At 45.9% G+C, this 21624-nt stretch overlaps 1 protein-coding gene across 2 annotated transcripts in view; it reads right to left on the bottom strand.

The window, feature by feature from the left end:
- The window catches only part of GPR155 (G protein-coupled receptor 155), a 70434-nt gene that overhangs the window by 6755 nt on the left and 42055 nt on the right, over positions 1-21624 (bottom strand). For both annotated transcript variants that reach the window (XM_066575819.1, XM_066575820.1), the window contains exons 11-15: positions 19906-20001; positions 18063-18199; positions 10179-10274; positions 8588-8652; positions 7099-7239 (exon numbers count right to left, since the gene is read on the bottom strand). In XM_066575819.1, the coding sequence (XP_066431916.1) occupies positions 7099-7239; positions 8588-8652; positions 10179-10274; positions 18063-18199; positions 19906-20001 (535 nt within the window). The remainder of the gene's footprint in view (positions 1-7098; positions 7240-8587; positions 8653-10178; positions 10275-18062; positions 18200-19905; positions 20002-21624) is intronic.

Here is a 21624-nt window from a genome sequence, read left to right as displayed (position 1 = left end):
AGGAAAGGCATGGATGCGCTACACCATTGCATGGGGACCCCAGAACATAGATTTACATTTTGTGTTGTAGCCCCTGCAAGAGAGTAAAACCCAAGTGCAAGGTTGAAAAGTAATATGTGAGAAGCAGAAATCTGCTTTCCAAGTCCTGTGGGACTGCTGCTATGACTGACGTAAGAAAAGAGTCAAGACTGATCAGCATTAAACACAGGTCCAACAAGGTGATTACGCCAAATTTCAATCCACACGTTCAAGCTGAAATTTGCATTGTCTTCTGATTGGGTTGTGCTCGTACTAGTAATCTGCATTGCATCGGCACTTAGCCGGTCACTAACACAGTCCTGCAGATAAATAGTAGAAGACCGGCAGCAGAAGTGGGATGCAATCAAATAGTTAGTTGTATTCTCCGATCATATAAAAGTAATAGCGACATTCCGGCCAGATGGCCTTCCTCAAGCTCACTTTACATGCATATAGATGGACAATATGTAATAAACATCCCCATGCCCACGCACTAATCACAAATTCTCACCCCCCCCATAGGGTTGCCACCGGCCTGGATGGTATTTTTTTTTCTGTCAGGTGCGTGCCGTTTTGTTTTTTTTACCGGCCCTATTACAGGCTGGGATTTTCAGAGCCTGCACTGCCCCTAGTGCCGGTTAACTCTCCTCCTGCAGGGGAAACAGCTTCCAGGGCCTCCGATGCTGTAATATCATGTGATACCCTGTGTGGGAGGGATCACATGACCACAGGGGCTAACTAAATATAGGACTCTGCAGCTGTGTGTGTCAGGATGAATGTAGTTGAGGGGTGTGTGTGTTGGAGCTGTGGGGTTCTGGATGGATTGAGTGGAGTTGTGTGTGGGGGTCAGAATGGATGTAGTGGAGCTGTGTGTGATGTGTGGGGGTTAGGATGGATGTAGTGGAGCTGTGTGTGATGTCTGGGGATCAGGATGGCTGTAGCAGTGATTTGTGTGGGGGGCAGGTTGGATGGAGTAGAGCTCTGTGTGATGTGTGTGGGGGTCAGGATGGATGGAGTAGAGCTGTGTGTGTGGGGGGTCAGGATGGATGGAGTAGAGCTGTGTGTGATGTGTGTGGGGGGTCAGGATGGATGGAGTAGAGCTGTGTGTGATGTGTGTGGGGGGTCAGGATGGATGGAGTAGAGCTGTGTGTGATGTGTGTGGGGGGTCAGGATGGATGGAGTAGAGCTGTGTGTGGGGGGATCAGGATGGATGGAGTAGAGCTGTGTGTGGGGGGGTCAGGATGGATGGAGTAGAGCTGTGTGTGGGGGGGTCAGGATGGATGGAGTAGAGCTGTGTGTGTGGGGGGTCAGGATGGATGGAGTAGAGCTGTGTGGGGGGGGGGGTCAGGATGGATGGAGTAGAGCTGTGTGTGGGGGGGGTCAGGATGGATGGAGTAGATCTGTGTGTGGGGGGGGGTCAGGATGGATGGAGTAGAGCTGTGTGTGGGGGGGGGTCAGGATGGATGGAGTAGAGCTGTGTGTGTGGGGGGGGGGGTCAGGATGGATGGAGTAGAGCTGTGTGTGGGGGGGGGGGTCAGGATGGATGGAGTAGAGCTGTGTGTGTGGGGGGGGTCAGGATGGATGGAGTAGAGCTGTGGGGGGGGTCAGGATGGATGGAGTAGAGCTGTGGGGGGGGGGGTCAGGATGGATGGAGTAGAGCTGTGTGGGGGGGGGGGGGGTCAGGATGGATGGAGTAGAGCTGTGTGGGGGGGGGGGTCAGGATGGATGGAGTAGAGCTGTGTGGGGGGGGGGGGGGTCAGGATGGATGGAGTAGAGCTGTGTGTGATGTGTATGGGGGTCAAAATAGATGTAATGGAGCTGTGTGTGGTGGTCAGGCTGGATGTAGCGGAGCTGTGTGTAATGTGTATGGGGTCAGGATGAATGTAGTGGAGCTGTGTGTGGGGGTCAAAATGGATGGAGCGGTGCTGTGTGTGTGTGATGGGTGTGGGGGTCAAAATGGATGGATCGGAGCTATGTGTGATGATCAGGATGGATGTAGCGGAGCTGTGTGTGATGTCTTGGGATCAGGATGGATGTAGTGTAGCTGTGTGTGATGTCTGGGGATCAGGATGGATGTAGCGCAGCTGTGTGTGTGATGTCTGGGGATCAGGATGGATGTAGCGCAGCTGTGTGTGTGTGTGTGATGTCTGGGGATCAGGATGGATGTAGCGCAGCTGTGTGTGTGTGATGTCTGGGGATCAGGATGGATGTAGCACAGCTGTGTGTGTGATGTCTGGGAATTAGGATGGATGTAGCGGAGCTGTGTGTGATGTCTTGGGATCAGGATGGATGTAGCGGAGCTGTGTGTGATGTCTGGGGATCAGGATGGATGTAGCGCAGCTGTGTGTGTGATGTCTGGGGATCAGGATGGATGTAGCGCAGCTGTGTGTGTGTGATGTCTGGGGATCAGGATGGATGTAGCGCAGCTGTGTGTGTGTGATGTCTGGGGATCAGGATGGATGTAGCACAGCTGTGTGTGTGATGTCTGGGAATTAGGATGGATGTAGTGGAGTTGTGTGCGCATCAGGATGGATGTCCGTCCGGCGCTGCAGTGACAGTGTCAGGACCCGATTAGGAGAGCGGAGCAGTATCTGCAGTATGAGATATGCACCATGTACTTCATGTAATCGTGTATGTTTAGGTGCTATACGTTATACCAGCTGTACATATAATTACATACAGGACATATCCACCTTACATCAGCATCACTATATACAGGGGAGGTATATCTCCTGTATATAGTGATATGGACCATGCTGGGGTAACCTGGGTATCATGTATATAATTATATATGTGTAGATTGTATGTGATGTGAGCGTCTGCAGCGTGTTCTCGCAAGTAGACGATGTGTGAATCACACTAAACGTCATCTACTCACGAGAACACGCTGGACGGGATCCAGGAGATAAAGAAGGGGAAAAAAATGCAGTGATAAGCCACGCCCCCCCCCCCCCCTTTTTTTTTACCATGGCCGGTATTTTTTCGTGACAAAGGTGGCAACCTAACCCCTCCACCACAGCTGTAATCAATCATTACCTGTGTGAAGACGTCAAGGCGCACCTGGCCGATGCACCAATCACTCCACCTACCGTATTTAGACCTCATTGTGACAGCGTCCCCGAAAGGCCAGTGCGCATGCGTCCCTGCATTGCGCATGCACGAGACAGTGGTGTAAATCCCGTGGGACTGGTCTCCTGCCGGCTCGCACATGCGCAGCGTGGGGACGCTGCCACAATGAGGTCTGAATACTGTAGGTGGAGTGAATGGAGCATCTGACAGGTGCACCTTGACGTCTTCACACAGGTAATAATTGACTACATCTGTGGTGGAGGGGTAAGAATTTGTGATGTGGGCATGGGGGTGTTTATTATATATTGTCCATCTATATGCATGTAAAGTGAGCTTGAGGAAGGTCATATGGCTGAAACGTCGCTATTACTTTTATATGATGGGAGAATTAAGCTAAATATTTGATTGCATCCCACTTCTGCTGCCGGTCTTCCACTATTTATCCAATGGACTTATGGGGAGTCGAAGGTTTGAGACTCCTGACTGGCTCTGCCTTTGATGACCTAACCTGCTTTGGGAGATTGTTAGAGCTGCTGGGACAACCTATATTTCACATTTAACACAGTCCTGCAATGATAACGTCAGTCCTGGACTACACTGACGAACGGCTCCATGCTTGTATTGTAGCAGAAGGAGACAACTTTGAGTATGCTTTCCTTACTTCAGTCATAGCAGCGGTTCCACAGGAGAGAGACACGGAAAGCAGATTTCTGCTCCTCGCATGCTACTCGTCAACTTTGCAACTGCACTTTACTTTCTTATAGGATGCATAACACAAAACTGAAACCCATGTTCCGGGCCCCCAGGGGTCCGTGCACCATACCATCGTCTAGCACAGCGTTTCTTACCTCCAATCCTTGGGAATCCTAACAGGTCACATTTTCAGGATATCCTATAGTAAGACCACCTGTGGTAATGTGAGGCACTGACTATAATTACATCACCTGTATAACACTATGGAAATCTTGAAAACATGACCTGTTGGGGGGCCCTGAGGACTGGAGTTGATCAACACTGATGTAGTGCATCCATGCCTTCCTATTACAATATCGGACACCAGTATTGACATATAGTGCTGGATCCAGCTTTTTGACTACACCCTGTATACAGTATATATAGTGAAACCTCTTTGAGATGACCACCTAAAATTGCGTTGAAAAGTAGCCTTCAAGGGTGTGTTACTGTAAAAATATATGGTCAGTATAATATATATCACATCTCAATTCTGGTCTGGATAAGGGGGTGTTCTTCTCAAAGAGGTGGTCTCTCTGGAGAGGCCTCACTGTATTATCTTTCTTTACAAAGCACAAGCTGTTTTCTGTAAAACTGCAAATGGTGTTATGGATCACGTTATTGTCCGGAACGCTTCTTTATTATCCCTTAAAGCCGTGCACTCCTGGCGGTGAGGACTAACAGGACAAGACAGGCTTCTAAGGACAACACAAATGAAATCATGCACTGTTACAATGTGACAGAAAGGGGTGAAGCAAAAGCAGATGGAAAGACAGATGAAGACAGATCCTTTCATGATCAAAACACATCAGCAAAATCTGTGCAGTAAACATATACATCCACAAGAGGGCGCCCTTTATGCAGACACATCAATTAGACTACTGGAAATATCAAAACATTGCAAGCAAAAAAAGACTGGTCACAGCAATCGCTTGTTCGATGTAGCAAATTTGTTACTGTAGTAGAAAAGTTAGTAACTTTTTTTTCTAGTTATTTGCTGTTATAGATCTTAAAATGGCATACATCTTTTTTTAATCCCTTCTCAAAATTAGGGAAGCCCTAGAGACTTCGCTTACATGCCAACTACATGTAGATGACTGCTGTGCATCTCTGGTGTACTGGCACTACTAAATGTAAAACTTTGGCCGCTCCACTGCTTGCGACAGATTCCTTAAAAATAAATGGATACAACATCCCCAAATTCAGCACCCAATAGAGACACGCTGTCAAAAAATACAAAAATCCAGCACCAAGGAGGAGTTATTGTTTTGCTGCAAAACTCGGCATGCAGTTACATCTCAGGCAGATATGTGAATGATTAGAGCTTTGGTGTGATTAGATGAATGGTCTTGTCAGGTTCCCCCCTTGGCCTGGAAGAGGCTCTGAGGCTCCTTGTGTGTAGTGACCTCTTCTTCCACTTGTGTAGAGCTTGCTGACCACTAGATGCCTCTACGACGCAGAGAAGAGATGTCCTCCTGTTACCAGAGTCTGAAAGTGGCGCATTATTGGAATGTGAGAAGCTAGATGGTCGTATCGACGAATTGCCACCACCTGGGCCGCTCGGACCAGACTGTTAGGAGGTGTGGGGACTAGCGGATGAGAGCACACAAGGTAACTGGGCTCAGGCTGCCCTCCACAGACCACCAGTAATCTGATAGTCCAACAAACACAAGGAGCTCAAACTGTTTTGTTGTCCGCCAGCCAGAGACAGGGGACGCCATCGTTACACCCCTGTGTTTGTAGGAACCATTTCCAGGCGCCTGGCTAAGCACATTTGGTCTCACTGCACCCATTATGTGTACTGTATTTGACACCCACTAAACCGGACTGCTACAGAATGGAACCAGGTTGTCCTCAGCAATAAATCCAGGATTTGCTAGGGCACCGATGGTGGCCGTGTGCATATCTGGAGACCTACAGAGAAGCATCTTAATCCTGATTTTGCTGTGGAGCGGCATACTGCCCCCTGCTGGTGTGATGTTCTGGGGCCATTGCATACGACAGTAGCCCTAATAGTGGTACAAGGGACAATGGCAGCTCAGCTATATGTTCAGGACATCCTGCAGCCATGTGATTCCTACAACTCCTAGGGAACAGATTTTTTTGACAATGAGTATTTGCCAAAAAATAATATTGAAGAGTTGGATCTTTCAGCAGATTGGCATTTTACTGCAGCACTTGGCAGCTTTTGTTATGGTCAGGTTGGAAAAATTAATATACACACCCACAGATTACATACACATGGAACAGAGATTATATACATCTTGCACTGGAAATGCGCAAGCCTTACATGCACCGAGCAAGAAAATCGCTCACCTGTTGGAGCTGCCAAGCGACTGTCGGGCCGGTTAAAGAGGAGCCGCTCAATGTTTAAGCGACTCCAGTTTACTGCGCATGGAGGCGGATGGGCCAAAACAGTCCCGGTCCGCTCCGCCTGCAATCACTTGAACGATAGCACTGAGTGAGCACAGGGCAATAGTTGGGCGGCAGCCCGTGGGACAGCTGTCGGGGGCTTATGCACCCATCAATCGTTCTGTGGAAAGGGACCTTTAGGGTATGTAAAAAACAAAAAGCGCTACACTAAATCAAGCACTGTGTTGTTGGCTTAGTCATCGCTAAAGCCGAGTAAAGACTATAATGTATATGACCAGCTTAAGTGTCTACAGATGAGCGTATGGAACCACGTCTGTAATACGGATCCATATTACTAACGTGCTCCAGATAACATTACAACCCTATGTCATCAGCATTTGCCTCAGCTGAAGCACTATATACAGATACATATAGACGGCTGCAAAAGCGCAACACATACACATGTGAACACGTACAAAGACGATTAATCACACTGAACGCAAAACACAGTGCTAACATGGGAAGATGAGGTCCAGAATGTTCACATTAATGAATGGCAGGTTGTCTGGGGCGCTCCGGGTCGCTTCACTTTTTATAGTGAAGAAAAATAAGACGTCCTTTAGCTTTGCAGCATGTGGTATAACAAATCCCCACTAAATAAAAAAAAATGATTTAGGTTTTTTTTGGAAGAAGGTCACCGCATTTTTCAATACAGCTTTTTGAACCAAAGCCAGAAATGGACTCAAAGACATGGGAAATATAACAGGAAGGACTTCTCCTTCCTGCTGTATCCACTTCTAGTTTGGGCTAACAAAAACTGCAGAGGCATTTAAAAAAAAAAAAAAAGCCCTGTGTGTGAAACCACCCGAAAAGGTTTCCTAGATCCCAACAATCTCTTTGGCACATTTGAGTGTACTATGGAGATACCTTCTCTCCCTGACAATGCTCTTGATGCACAGGTCCTTATGGTAATGAACAAACTGGTGGCAGGTCATTCGGATTTCCTCAGGAAGCCTGGTCTCCTCCGCCACAACATTGGGTTCTCTGCCATTCCAGAGGAACTGAAGTCTAAAATATACATATATAAATACATATTAGAAAGCTGAATAAGAGATTCTAATGGAGAGCTCACTGTAGATGCATCGAAGCATTGCTATATGACAGACGATGAGGCCGGCCCTCCCAAAATTGGTGCTTATATCCCATAAATGATGTAAGAGCATGCCCGTCATCAAGAGTGGATCTACTGTAGAGCTTAAATAGGATTGCACAGCAGAGTAACCACAGAATACCCCTCAGTAAAGTTGTACATTAAAAAAAAAAAAAAAAAAAATTCTTGTTCTGCCTCTACCCAAGTAAACTGAGATTTGGGCATTCTTTTGGCAGTTGCTCACACAGGAGCGCTGGTGGTGAACTTCAATTTTCCCCCCTAGTTAGAAGTTGTCTCATCAGGATACCCTTCTTTCCTTATGTCCCTTTCCATACAAACTCAGGTGGACTCTATGCAATCCTGGATCACGCAGTCGCCCATTCATTTGAATGGACGCCATGTAATGCTACACTTCCCATGCAGCATGGAATCAGCTGCTGCACATTAAAGGGGTTGTCTCGCGGCAGCAAGTGGGGTTATACACTTCTGTATGGCCATATTAATGCACTTTGTAATATACATCGTGCATTAATTATGAGCCATACAGAAGTTAATCACTTACCTGCTCCGTTGCTAGCGTCCCCGTCGCCATGGATGCGTCTAAATTCGCTGTCTTCTGGCGTTTTTGGACACGCTTGCGCAGTCCGGTCTTCTGCCTGGTGAATGGGGCCACTTGTGCCGGAGAGCTGGTCCCGCGTCGTCATCGTAGCTCCGCCCCGTCATGTGTGCCGATTCCAGCCAATCAGTAGGCTGGAATCGGCAATGGACCGCACAGAGCCCACGGTGCATCGTGGGTGAAGATCCCGGCGGCCATCTTGGAGAAGGAAGAAAGAAGTCGTCGCAGAGCGGGGATTCGGGTAAGTAATATATATATATTTTTTTTTAACCCATCCCTTGGGTTTGTCTCGCGCCGAACAGGGGGGCCTATTGAAAAAAAAAAAGAAAAACGTTTCGGCGCGAGACAACCCCTTTAAGGGGACCTGGCAAACCTGTAAGGTCTACATTTTGAGGACCCCTCTCCCTTGACCACTGTTAATGTGACAAGGTAAGGAGTAGTGGGATACGGAGGTTAGCTGCAGTTTGACTTCACCTAAAAGAGGTTTTCACTAGAATTGGTGGAAGTCCGAGCTCTGAACCCCCCATTGATCTAAAGTTCTGGTTAAGCCCTGCATCCCCTTCTAAGCTCTCCCTACACATCGGCGCTCCCGGCCATCTAGCTGGCATGAGAACTGCAATTGGCGTCATTTACTTAAATGTTACACATACCTTTTCTTGCATGGAAGTATAATTAAATGTTTATCTAATCCAAAGATGGCAAACGTTAGCAAACCCTGCAGAGATTGGGGAAAGCAGAAGTTACTTCAACCATACACAGAATCATATAGTCTAACTGTATAGAACTACTGCTTATGATCGGCGATAGTACTAAGGCACACGACATTCAGAAGCTATCTAGCTTATGTATGAAATCATCTCTTTGTAGAGTATTTCACTTCCAAGTTAACCATATTGGAGGCCATGATGTGCTGTCCTCACTTATCTGTATACATAGACTCTGCCTCCGCCTCCAGGTCTACTATTTTAGATTACTCCCACAATCGCGCCCTGTACCATCTATGCATGCTTGGATAAGGGGGAAAGATATTAAGTTGTTCACGCCTTTTGAAACTGTTAGGCTGGGTTCCCACAGGTCGTATTCTCTGCGAAAATCTCAGGGAAAGCTCAGCTTCAAAACCCGCGGTGCCTAGCTGCAGGTTTTTTGGGCGGTTTTGCCGTATGCTTTTCTGTTGTGGCCGGCGTTTGCTGCAGCGAATTTCCGCCCCGTGTGAACCCAGGCTTACATTCTATTCTATTCAGCCATTTTTGTTCGCCATCTGAATTTGGAAATATCTTTATAATTTTACACATCTGAACATAAAGATCATAGAAAATGATACTATATATTAGACAAGGTTCTTAGAGGCAGTCTATAAAGATGTGCCACAGGCACTAATAGGCAATCAGTCAAGGCAGCCCCGGAGTCCTTTAGAAGGCCCTAGGCTGCCATGGCAACCGAACGGCGCCATGCGATCTCATCAGTCCATTAGGGACCCCAGAACACCAATTGAGGCTTTTAAATGCCACTCTTAGAAGGGACAGCAGTATTTAAAGGGTTAGCAGCCTCAAATCAATATGAATGCTGATCACGGGAAGGCGTCAGTTGTCAAAGACAGCCGGCACCCGCCCTGTATGGAGTTGGATCAGCTTCCAACCCCACTCCGTACAAACCCCACGCAGCCAGGAGGCAACTGTACGTCTTGGGTGCGTGAAGGGGTTATAGTGGTTTTTCTACTAAAAACATCACCTATTCTTCAGAAAGGGACATTGATCCAGGGATTATCCAGATTGGCAGATTTGCAGTCTGGAAGAATTGTTTTTCCCTAAAATGAGTAAAACTGGCTTCTACCTCATGGGGGTCTTTCGCTTTCGTCTGGATCAACATTGCAGGATAATAGGCTGAACTGGATGGATGTGGCTTTTCAGCTTTATATAATATGTTACTGCCCTATGGATAAATATCTGATCACTGGGGGTTTGATCTGTGATCACCCACGCATAACGAATAAGGTGCATCCCAAATCCCCCTGTATTAGTAAGAGCAGGTGCGCTGATGTGACCGCCGCTCTTTTCGCTATCCATTGAGATAGCTGTATGTGTCATTAGGCTATCTTGCATCAAGGATTTGGCTTGAGTAATTATTATAATTCTCTTAGGTTCCGGCAGTCGAATCTCCAGTGTTCAGACATTTATCACCCACCCTGTGGAAACCCCTGTGCCTGCGATTTATAGCACATCGTATACAATGAAATGAGCTTACCTGACCAAAGTTAAACACAGCGCAAAAAAACTGAAGTTCCACGTAAAGTCTTCCAGGTTCTGGATTAAAAAGCCACCAGAAGCAACTGGATACATTCTGTCAAAAGAAATAACACAAATTAATAATGGTGGAGCGGGGGATTACATTGTTTTTAAAACTAATTTTACTGAAGAATTGCTTACAAATATTGTAAATCATAAAAATGATTTAAAAAACAAACAAACATCTGAATGTAATTAAAGTACATGGTAGGCTTATCTTATATATAAAACACCAAATCTGTTTGTTTGCATTGTATACAAATTCATAGTTCTGGTCCGATTTGAGTGACATTTTGCAGCACCAGTTGACGAATACTGGTGGAATTAAAAAGTTGAAAACTCACCGACTTCCCCCATTATATTTGTTGCCAAAAGCAACCAATCACAGCTCAGCTTTCATTTCTTACACTGTTACGGTAAAATTAAAGCTGTGCTGTGATAGGTTGCTATAAGCAACACAGGTTCTCTTTTAGACCGCTTCCATAAGAATGCTGTGCTCGGCTAATTTTTGTGGCTCACTTTGTATATACTAGGGCAGATATTCATAAAATCGCCGTACAACGCACGGGTATATCACCCAGTGCAATATAGAAGTCAATATATTGATCAGAACATATTACCCTATGCAGTAAGCAATGGAGACACTGAACATCAAATTTAGAAAACCTTGAATACTGAAAAGGGATAGAGGGAATGACTACCGAGCTCCCCACACCTGCATACATTTATCTGGGCTACCCCTCTGCTAATAAACAGTGCTTTCATATAGAAGAGTATTGTGAACTAAGCGTTTCGACTGGGCATCAGCTCCCCAGGCCGATCCCCCAGTAGAGGTGTTGGGCCTCTCCATCTCACAGACCTGCAGCAGTATGCTGGCACCTGAGGACAATACTGGACCCCTGTGAACTGGTGCATATTATATGTCTATCTAATCTGTAATTGCACACGCGGGCATTTGTGCAAAAATTTGCAACCTCTTATTTTGACGTTGGCGCTGCCACTTTTCTGAAAAGTGGGTGAGGCTTGCAGGCAAGGCTACCCTAGACAGACAGATTAATTTATAATTTATGCCAGAAATGTACACCCCGTTGCTCCTCGCGTACATTTCTCTGAAGACGCACGGAGGTGCCAGGAATGCGCTCAATACATGTAGAGGCCGGCGTCTCTTCATGTACTGAATGCTCTGAAGTATGTAAAAGCACCTGCGTGTGAAATTGCCTGTATGTATATTATATATATATTTATATTCATTCCGCGGGTACATTCACACTGTCCAGAAGAATATCCACTGTGGATTTTCCTACAATTCCAAGCAAAATGACATGCTGTGGATTTAAATCCCATACTGCAGGCCAATTTTCCCACAGCATGTGGATGGGCTTTCTTGAAATCTCAGCCTTTGCTGTACTCTAAGCTGTGGTGCACTTTCTGCATGCAAATACACAACATATTCACTACACGTGGACATATATCCACGGGGTGGATTTTCATCGTGGAATTGGCTATAGAACATCCTCAGCATTTTACAGTGGCTTAAATTGACCAGCAGCGCAGATTTTTAAATCCACAGCATGTCAAACTATGCTGCAGACTGGATGCACATTTGTTGCGTATTTTCCCCACTGAGTTCAGCGATGATGTAAAAATCCACGACAAGTTCAAATGGTTGAAGATTTTGCGGTGATTAGCCATGGATCCACAGCAAAACCCACAGATGGGAATGCATTAAAAAGGGAAACTTCTGTATGTCAACTGTATACAGTTGAAACATACTTTTTTTTTCTACAACGGTAGTGATGTATTGTTGGTCTTAGAGGCTAATTTCAGCAAATTTATTTTCTGGTATCTCTGTAATAAGCTTAGCTCTGGTGCCGTAACTGTGTAGTAAGCTTTGCTCTGGCACCATGTAGTAAGATTCTGGTCAAGTATAGAAGCTTGGTTCTGCTTTCATATCCATGTATTAACCCCTTGGTGACGAAGCCTGTTTGCGCCTTAGTGACGGAGCCAAATTTTGGAAATCTGACATGCGTCGTTCAACGTGGCATAACTCCGTAAAGGCTTTACATATCCCAGCGATTCTGACATTGTTTTTTCGCCTAATGTTGTACTTCATTTAGATTGTAAAAAGAGACCGATATAATTTGTGTATATTTATTAAAAGTACCAATATTGGAAAAATTTTGAAAAAATTGTCATTTTTTCACATTTTCAACCGTAATATCTCAAATATGTCCAAACATACTGTACAAATTTTTGATAAGATATGTATTTCCATCTGTTTACTTTATTCTGAATGCACACTTGAAAAACTTGTGTTTTTTTTAACCATTTAGAGGACGTACAAATTTAACATTACTTTTCAGCATTTTGAGGAACACTTTGTTTTCCTGCACCAAGCCAAGTTTGCAAAGGCTCATAAGTGTCAGAATAATAGATACACCCACAAATGACCCCATTTTAAAAACTACACCCCTTAGTGTATTCACTGAGGGGTGTCATGAGTATTTTGACCCCACCAGTTCTTTTCAGGAATTAGTTCAATTTAGGGGACAAAAAATAAAATTTCATATTTTTGCAAATATGTCATTTTAAAGACATATTTTTTTCCTATAGAGCCCATGAAAATGAGGATTTACACACCAAAATGGATACCCCCGTTTCTCCCGTGTTCAGAAACATACCCATTGTGGCCCTAATCTTATGTCTGGATGCATAACGGGAGCCAAAATGAAAGGAGTAGTCGGTGTCTTTCAGAACATAAATTTTGCTTGAAGGCGTTTTAGGCCCCATAGCACTTTTGTAGAGCTCTTGAGTGGCCAAAACCAAAGAGAACCCCCACAAGTGACCCCATTTTGAAAACTAGACCCCTTAACGAATTTATCTAGGGGTGTACTGACCATTTTGACCCCACAGTTTTTGAATGAATTCAAGCCAAGCAAAAGGAAAAAAATTGTGATTTTCATTTTTTTGTCAATTCTGTCATTTTAAAAACAGCTTTTTTTGTACAGCACACGCATGAATGAAGCCTTTCATCCCAAAATGGATACCCCTGTTTCTCCCGTGTTCAGAGACATACCCATTGTGGCCCTAATCTTATGTCTGGATGCACAATGGGGCCCAAAACGAAAGGAGTAGTCGGTGGCTTTAAAAACAGATTTTCCTTGAAGGAGTTTTAGGCCCATAGCACTTTTGTAGAGCTCTTGAGCGGCCAAAATCAAAGAGAACCCCCACAAGTGACCCCATTTTAAAAACTAGACCCCTTAATGAATTTATCTAGGGGTGTACTGCCCATTTTGAGCCCACAGTTTTTGAATGAATTGAAGCAAAGCAAAAGGAAAAAATTGTGATTTTCGTTTTTTTGGCAATTCTGTCGTTTTAAAAACTGCTTTTTTGGTACAGCACACACATGAATGAAGACTTGCACCCCAAAGTGGATACCCCTGTTTGTCCCGTGTTCAGAGACATACCCATTGTGGCCCTAATCTTTTGTCTGGATGCACAACGGGGCGCAAAATGAAAGGAGTAGTTGGTGGCTTTCAGAACAGAAATTTAGCATGAAGGTGATTTAGACCCCATTGCACACTTGTAGAGCCCTTGAGCGGCCAAAACGACAGAGAACCCCCACAAATGATACCATTTTGAAAACTAGACCCCCTAACGAATTAATCTAGGGGTGTACTGTGTATTTTTACCCTACAATTTTTGAATAAATCTAAGCAAAGCAGTAGGAAAAAAAATACAATTTTCATTTTTTTGGCAGTTGTATCAATTTAAAAACTGTTTTTTTTGTACAGCACACATAGGAATGAAGACTTTCACCCCAAAATGGATACCCCTGTTTGTCCCGTGTTCAGAACCATACCCCTTGTGGCCCTAATCTACTTAAAGGACGCATGGCTAGGCCTATAATGGAAGGAGCACCCGTTGGATTTTAGGGTACAACGGAATAAATTCCAGGCCCCATTGCCCACTTATAGAGTCATTGAGCGTCCAAAACTATAAAGACCCCCACAAATATCCCCATTTTAAAAACTAGACCCCTTAACGAATTCATCTAGGGGTGTACTGCGTATTTTGACCACACAGTATTTGAATAAATTTTAGCAAAGCAGAAGAAAAAAATTACAATTTTCATTTTTTTGGCAATTTTGTCAATTTAAAAACTTTTTTTTTTGTACAGTTTACATAGGAATGAAGACGTTCACCCCCAAATGGATACCCCCGTTTGTCCCGTGTTCAAAAACATACCCATTGTGGCCCTAATCTACTTACAGGAAACATGGCAAGGCCTGTAATGGAGGGAACACCAGTTGGATTGCAGGGCATAACTGAATAAATTCCAGGCCCCATTGCTCATTTGTACGGAATAAAAATTGACTCCCTAAAATCCCCCCCCCCCCCCACGCCCTTTTCGGCGTTCCCCAAATCTTAGATAAAAGTAATAATGTGAACTGTGTAGTTTTTCCAAAGACGGGTAATTATGGAGGCTGGTTGGGATGGGCACATGGGGCAATAAAACCGGGTATCCCCCCTCCTCTCATGCTTTTTGGGAGTCATTTTTTGACCTCAGTAGTGGGTATGGGGTGTAAAAAGTGGCGCTCTGTGAGTCTCCGTAATCTCGCTGAGGTGCGGCGGTCTCACACAGAAGACGCTCAACAAGCTGCTCCTGGAACTGCATGAAGGCGAGCGTTCCCGGGGCTTCTTGTAAATTGCGTATTACAGGTAGCGGTCTGAATAACGCCGGGCTCACGCGGGTGCAGGCGGAATCCGCTTGTGGAGGCCCGCAGTGGATCCCATCTGTGAGCCCGGCTGTGACCCTGCGTACGGCCGCGTAATGTACTGCGCATAACTGCGTACTTACACGGGCGGTCATGCGCAGTACACTTTTTTTTTGTTGTTGTTTGTATTTCCCGCACCGTCGCTTAGCGATGATGCGGGTACCCGCAGCCTGTATACAACGTAGTTGCGTATGGGCTGCAGGTATATCCATGACCATGGAGCACAATGGGCTCTATGTTGCGGATATCCGCGGTAAAATAGAACCTGCTGCGTTCTCTTTTCTGCGAGTGGATTACGCAATTCCAACCCGCTAATGTGAGCGGAATTGTGTAATCCAATACGATTGATCTGCGTATTACCGCGGATCAGACGCATGCGGAATCCGTAATTCCTATCCGGTCATGTGAGACCGGCCAAAGGTAGATCGCTACCATTTTTTCACGTGACTGGGGAACGCTCAACGAGGCCACCCGTCACTGCTCCAGGCTCTCAGTGACTGTTGGTCGCCGAGAGCAAGGAGATATTAAGTTTCCTGGGCTCCCCGACTCCTGCGCATGTGTGCGGTGTTTTGCCGGCGGTCGCATGCGCAGAATACGGGAAAGTTCACGGAAGAAGATTGCGTCGGGGTGTAAATATGGAGACCTCCGGTAAAAAATTTTATCTCCTCTCACCGATCGCATCAGTGAGTGGAGATGAAGCTTCACCTTTTTTTAACTTTTACGTGATCGCCATTATTCTTTGGATAACAGCGAACACGTGATCAGGAACTGCTCACCGCGGCCCTCCGTGAAATCTCCAGGCTCTCGGCTAAGTTTTGTAGCCAGGAGCAGGGAGATTTTAAAAAACCACGGCTTTTGCGCATGCGCCTGCCACATTGGTGACGGGCGCGTGCGCAGAAGCTGGGTTGAGGTCCGCGGATTAATCCGCAGGCCTTAGGTATGTCATTTCATCCTCCCTCACGGATATGATCCGTGGGGGGAGATGAAACGGAAGCTTTTTTTAACTTTTTAAAACTTTTTTTTTACTTTTTTTACTTTTTTTTTTTTACCTTTTACCCCTTTTTTTATTTTTATTTTTTTACTTTTTGCACTTTTTTTAAACTTTACATGATCACTGTCATCCATTGGATAACAGTGATCATGTCGCTGGTGACATCCCTCTGCTCTTGGCTACACATGGCAGCCAGGAGCAGAGCAATTTTGAATTTCCCGGGGCTCGAGCCCCTCTGTGCACGCGCCCGATGTCAATCATCGGGCGCGCATGCGCAGACGGGGATTTCGGGTCCCGGGACATCGCAGAGGACCGGGGGTGAGTATCTTCACCTCCCCTCATGGATCCGATCCATGAGGGGAGGTGAAACTTTACTTTTGTTTTACTTTTTAAACTTTTTCGCGATCACCGCTATCGCAATGGATAGCGGTGATCGCGGGCCCGGGGACCGCTCACAGTGGTCCCCGGTAACACCTCCTGGTTCCCGGCTACCTTCAGGAGCCGGGAGCCAGGAGATTTTAAATTTGCCGGGGACACCCGGGCTTTTGCGCGTGCGCGTGACGTCATCGTCAGGCGCGCATGCGCAGAAGGCCGCCGGCGGGTCCGGGAGGACCAGATCTCCGGGGGACACCGCCGACAAGCCGTGTGAGTATTTTCAGCTGCCGTGATGGATCCGATCCATCATAGCAGCTGAATTACTACTTTTTAACACTGTTTTCTTTACTTTTTTGCGATCGGCGCTATTCATTGTATAGCGCCGATCGCAATGCCGGGGGGGACTGCCCGCATCCTGGGATGACAGCTCCATGCTGTCGGCTACCTGCGGGCACCGACAGCAGGGAGCTGTCACGTCCTCAGGCCAGTGGGCATCAATCCAAAGAGGATGCATAAAACTACGTCCTCTAGGATTAAGGCCCACTTTCTGAGGACGTAGTTTCCCGATGGGGCCGTCGTTAAGGGGTTAAGCTTCTGGTTAAGTATACAAGCTTGGTTCTGCTCTGATATCCATGTATTAAGAGCGACGGAGAGCTGGTCTGCGCATGCGCAGAAGACATGTGCAGCGCGAGCACGCCGGAGCGGCCCCATTCAACAGAACAGAAGACCGGACAGCGCAAGCGCGTCTAATGGAAGGAGAAGGCAGCTTTAGTCGGCGCCATGGAGACGGGGACGCCAGCACCAGAGGGGGGAAAGTGTATAACTTCTGTATGGCTCATACTTAATGCACAATGTATATTACAAAGTGCATTAATATGGCCATACAGAAGTGTATAACCCCACTTGCTGCCGCGGGACAACCCCTTTAAGGTTTCCTTAAAGGGGTTGTCTCGCTGCAAACCTCAAAATTTAACATTTCCTTATTCCCCCCGTCACCCCACTGGCATAAAATAGCAAAGTAAAGCGGTTTTTAAGCGGCTTGCTACTTACCAATCCGACGAAATAAGGACTTAAAAAAATCTTCTCCCAAGATGTCCGCCGGTCCTTTCCCAGGGATGCACTGCGGTTTTCTCCCATGGTGCACCGTGAGTCTTCTCCCATGGTGCACCATGGGCTCTGTGCGTTCCATTGCCGATTCCAGCCTCCTGATTGTCTGGAATCGGCACACGTGATGGGGCGGAGCTACGTGATGTGTAGAAGGGGGCGGAGCCAGAACGCCACCCGTGCCTGGACCGAGCAGAAGGGGAGAAGACCGCACAGCGCAAGCGCGTTTAAAAAAGCAAGACGACATCAGAATTAGACGGATCCATGGAGACGGGGACGCCAGCAACGGAGCAGGTAAGTGAATAACTTCTGTATGGCTCATATTTAATGCACGATGTATATTACAAAGTGCATTAATATGGCCATACAGAAGTGCTGAACCCCACTTGCTGCCGTGAGACAACCCCTTTAAGGAAAGGTTTCTCATAGTGTAACCATTCTTCTTCCTCAAAGAAGATCAAGGAAACCTATTCAAGAGGACCAGAGAAGTGAAACGTATATAATGGTTTGAATATTTAGATGTGGGATGGTTTTCAGCAAGAAAGGTGTCCAACATGTACATAATATAAGCAGAAGCGTGTATAGAACCACTTACTGCAAAAAGTCCCACAACAAGTAGCAGGCAAAGTAGCACATGTCTTGCTATCTGTCGATCCCCGCTGTGCAGCTGGTTCTGCTCCTCCTGGGACAGGGCACATCTCTGGGAGTTACAGCGACTTAGACATTCATGTGCTTTATAGGAAAGAAAGAATACATCATGAGACAACAGTGTATTCCCCAAGACACTACTGATACCAGTCTGGTAGTCCTACCATGCAAGCAGCCTGCAACAAACCACTCATCTCACTTAACATCTCCCACTCTTTATCTGCCCCTGCCACACACAAGCTTTAAACCTTTCCAATCCAATTTGTATCCTGGTTTTCCTAGGGGGTTTACTCATTCTGCCGTTATAAAATGGCGCTATATGCTGGCTAAAGCCAGTACTACATGAGGTGACATGTTGGATAGGCTCCAACAGCAGAGAGGCTGGTAATATACTGTAAGAGAACCCCGACGGATGTCTTCCAACATCGGAGCTGTACAGCCTTAAATCATAATGTCTTTAGACGTCAGATGGTGGATTGGAAAGGGTTAATATGTACACTTTTCTAACCAATTTTAGAGCTCAAATGTATCGGATTATATATATTAAACAACTTTGCAAATAGTCTGTCTGTGCGTACAGCTCCCAGGCAGCCCTGTGTCAACATGGTTAAAGACTACAAACCCCAAGTGCAACCGGATCCAACAGTCATGTGTGTTAAGCTACATTCACGCGGGTGAGCACGAGTTTCTCGGCCCGATCGCTCGCTTGTCAATGTGTGCTTTACCCGCGGATGCGAGGAGTTTTTCATTCAAAAACGCTACGCATCACTTCTGGGAAATTGCAATTCTCCAGCGCTTTTTTCACGGGCGCTGGATGATCAGCAAGTGTTTCTCATTGATTTCAATGAGAAACATGACATCGCACGGCATGTGATGGATTTGACTGCCCCATTGAAAACAATGGACGATGCGTTCCGAAAGATGCGGTAAAAGAGTAGATGGGGTGATTTTTATTATTTTTTTTTACCCTGCAGCATCACTGTGAGGAAAAACATGGCTCATGTGTAGTTCATATTTGCGTCCTATAACGCGCAAGAGAGTCAGGCGAGTTTCGCATGCATGTGAATTCTTTTACACGTAATGATTACTGTTAAAAGAAAAAAAATTGCTGCATCAGTCCAATTTAAATGATAATCGTTCAGTGTAAACGTGGCCGGTGATCGAACGAGGATTCGTTCACTTATCGTATATTTAATGCCAGCATGAAAATCATTGGCTTGTTTGTTAATCGTTCGGTTTACACACCACTGTATCATTGAATGAGAACGACCCAGTAGAACACCTAAGCATCGCTATATGTAAGAGCTCATTTACACGACGGTACGCGTAAAGCGCTGCGTCGTTCATGCAACGCTTTACTGGTCTATGTGAGTCAGCCACGCATCACAGCGGATTTGCGTATGCATCATCGCCCAAACGCCACGTATTGCATAGGGACAGTGCTGCAGGTGGTACCCATACAGAAGTATAGGGCTCTCGCTGCGTGATACGCATCTACATGCAGTGCTTACGTGCTAACACGAATGGACCAGTGAAAGTCAAAGTAATTTCATTGACTCCATTCACTGCATGTCACATGACTGTGCAACACGTGCGTAATACGCTCCGAAATCGAGGTTGTGTGAATGAGCCCTAAAAGTACTTTTACTTTACCTCCCCTCTCTACAGTTTGCAGCTTAGCTCATAGAGGCAAACTAAACACAGTGGAGTAGAAATCTGCAGGCAAGTCAGCCAAGCATCAGAAGGTTTATATAAAGCCGACAGTATAAAAGATAATCTGTATACTGTACCGTCTTCAATGCAGGGAGCCTCATTTATATTCAGCATGCTGGGACATTCCACAGGCGGACACACGTCTCCGTTTTCCTGTCCGCATGCACAGATCTCTGTGTGTTGGAGACACCACAATGTTATTTCTGCACTGCAGCCAATGTGCTCCAAAGAGGCGACTTCTTTATTAGGACTCAGAAATGCATTTCTCAGGGTAATAAGTTTTATTTCTAGTCCTTCTTTACAACGTTATCACTTGAGTTTTCTAATGTATCATAGTAAGAATCTAGTGTACGACAAGCCTTTATCATTCATTCTAAAAGGCACCTTATGGTTCACTTTAAACGCGAGCCAACGATTGAATGGCGAACAAGAATCATGAGGTTCTCGCTCGTCGTTCACTTTCAGCCGGCATAAAGATCAGCACCGGCTCATTCACTTGTCGGGCAGTTTAGACACGGATCGCTCACATACGAATGTGAAACACTGAACGACAAGTTAGTGAACTGTACAATTCTCGGCGGGAATCCTGCAGTCTAAACGGGCTGCCCGAGTGTGGACATGTGGGTGAGGTCACCAGCTTGTTCGCTAAGGCAAACGAGAATCATCCCCCTCCCCCCACACCCAATTCCACTAAAAATAAAAAAATAAAATTTTTAAAAATAGTTCTACATTCTATGTACAAAAAAGTTACAGCTCTAGGTATGTGCCAATGAAAAATTTGTAAAAGTTAGTTTGTCATTAAAGGGGCCCTGTCATTTAAAAAGAAAAAAAAAATCAATACTTACCCTATTCCTCCCCAGGCAGTCTTCTTACTGCATCTTCTCCCCGCTCCTGCAGTCCCCCGGGTTACATCACCTTCAGCCACCCAATTCTTCTTCCTGTGACAAAGCGTACATTGCCGGGATTTCTGCTTTCTGCAGGGCAGTGTACACTATGTCATTAGTGATGAAGCATTCCCTGCCTAGCAGGGAATGCCGGACTATTGCAGAGACCGCATATGCACGCGCTCTCGTGGCAATAGTATGTAAATACTCGCGGCGAAACAGTGCACATGCGCAGTCTTGGCAAAAGTCCGGCATTTGCTGACATAATGTACACTGCCCTGCAGGAAGCAGAATGCTGAGAATGGATGCTCCATAACAGGAAGTAGAGGATCCGAACGGCTGGAGGTGAGGTAACCCGGGGCACTGCAGGAACCCAGGAGAATATCAGGGAGGAGAAGATGCAGTAAGAAGACTGTCTGGGGAGGAATAGGCAAGTATTGTTTTGTTTTTTTTCTAAATGACAGAACCCCTTTAAAAGGAGCAAACCGGCTTCGGTACTAAGGGGTTAAGTCTAGTCTAGGCAATCCTGTCACAGTGCATCCGCTAGGATTCTAGGCTGCATACTTTTAAATAAGGCTCTTTTACAAGGGATTTTCCCCTGAAAAATTATCCCCCATCCACAGAATAGGAAATAATCATCTGATTGATGAGGGTCTGACTGCTGGAAACCTCAATGACCTTGAAGGTCCCAAAGTGAATAAAGCGGCAGTCAATGGGCACCGCCACTCCGTTCATGTCAATGGGAGTGCTGGAGATAGAGTTCAATGAATGGAGCAGTGGTGCACATGTTCAAACACGGCTACATACACTCAGGAATCCCTGTTGTTGTGATTGGTGGTGGTTCCGGCAGTCGGATCCCCACCGATCAGAAACTTATCCCCTATCCTGTGATTAGGGGATAGCGTTTTATCG

Source organism: Eleutherodactylus coqui, chromosome 8, assembly GCF_035609145.1.
Source record: "Eleutherodactylus coqui strain aEleCoq1 chromosome 8, aEleCoq1.hap1, whole genome shotgun sequence".
NCBI classification, from domain to species: domain Eukaryota; kingdom Metazoa; phylum Chordata; class Amphibia; order Anura; family Eleutherodactylidae; genus Eleutherodactylus; species Eleutherodactylus coqui.
This window is presented reverse-complemented; position numbering and strand designations above follow the sequence as displayed.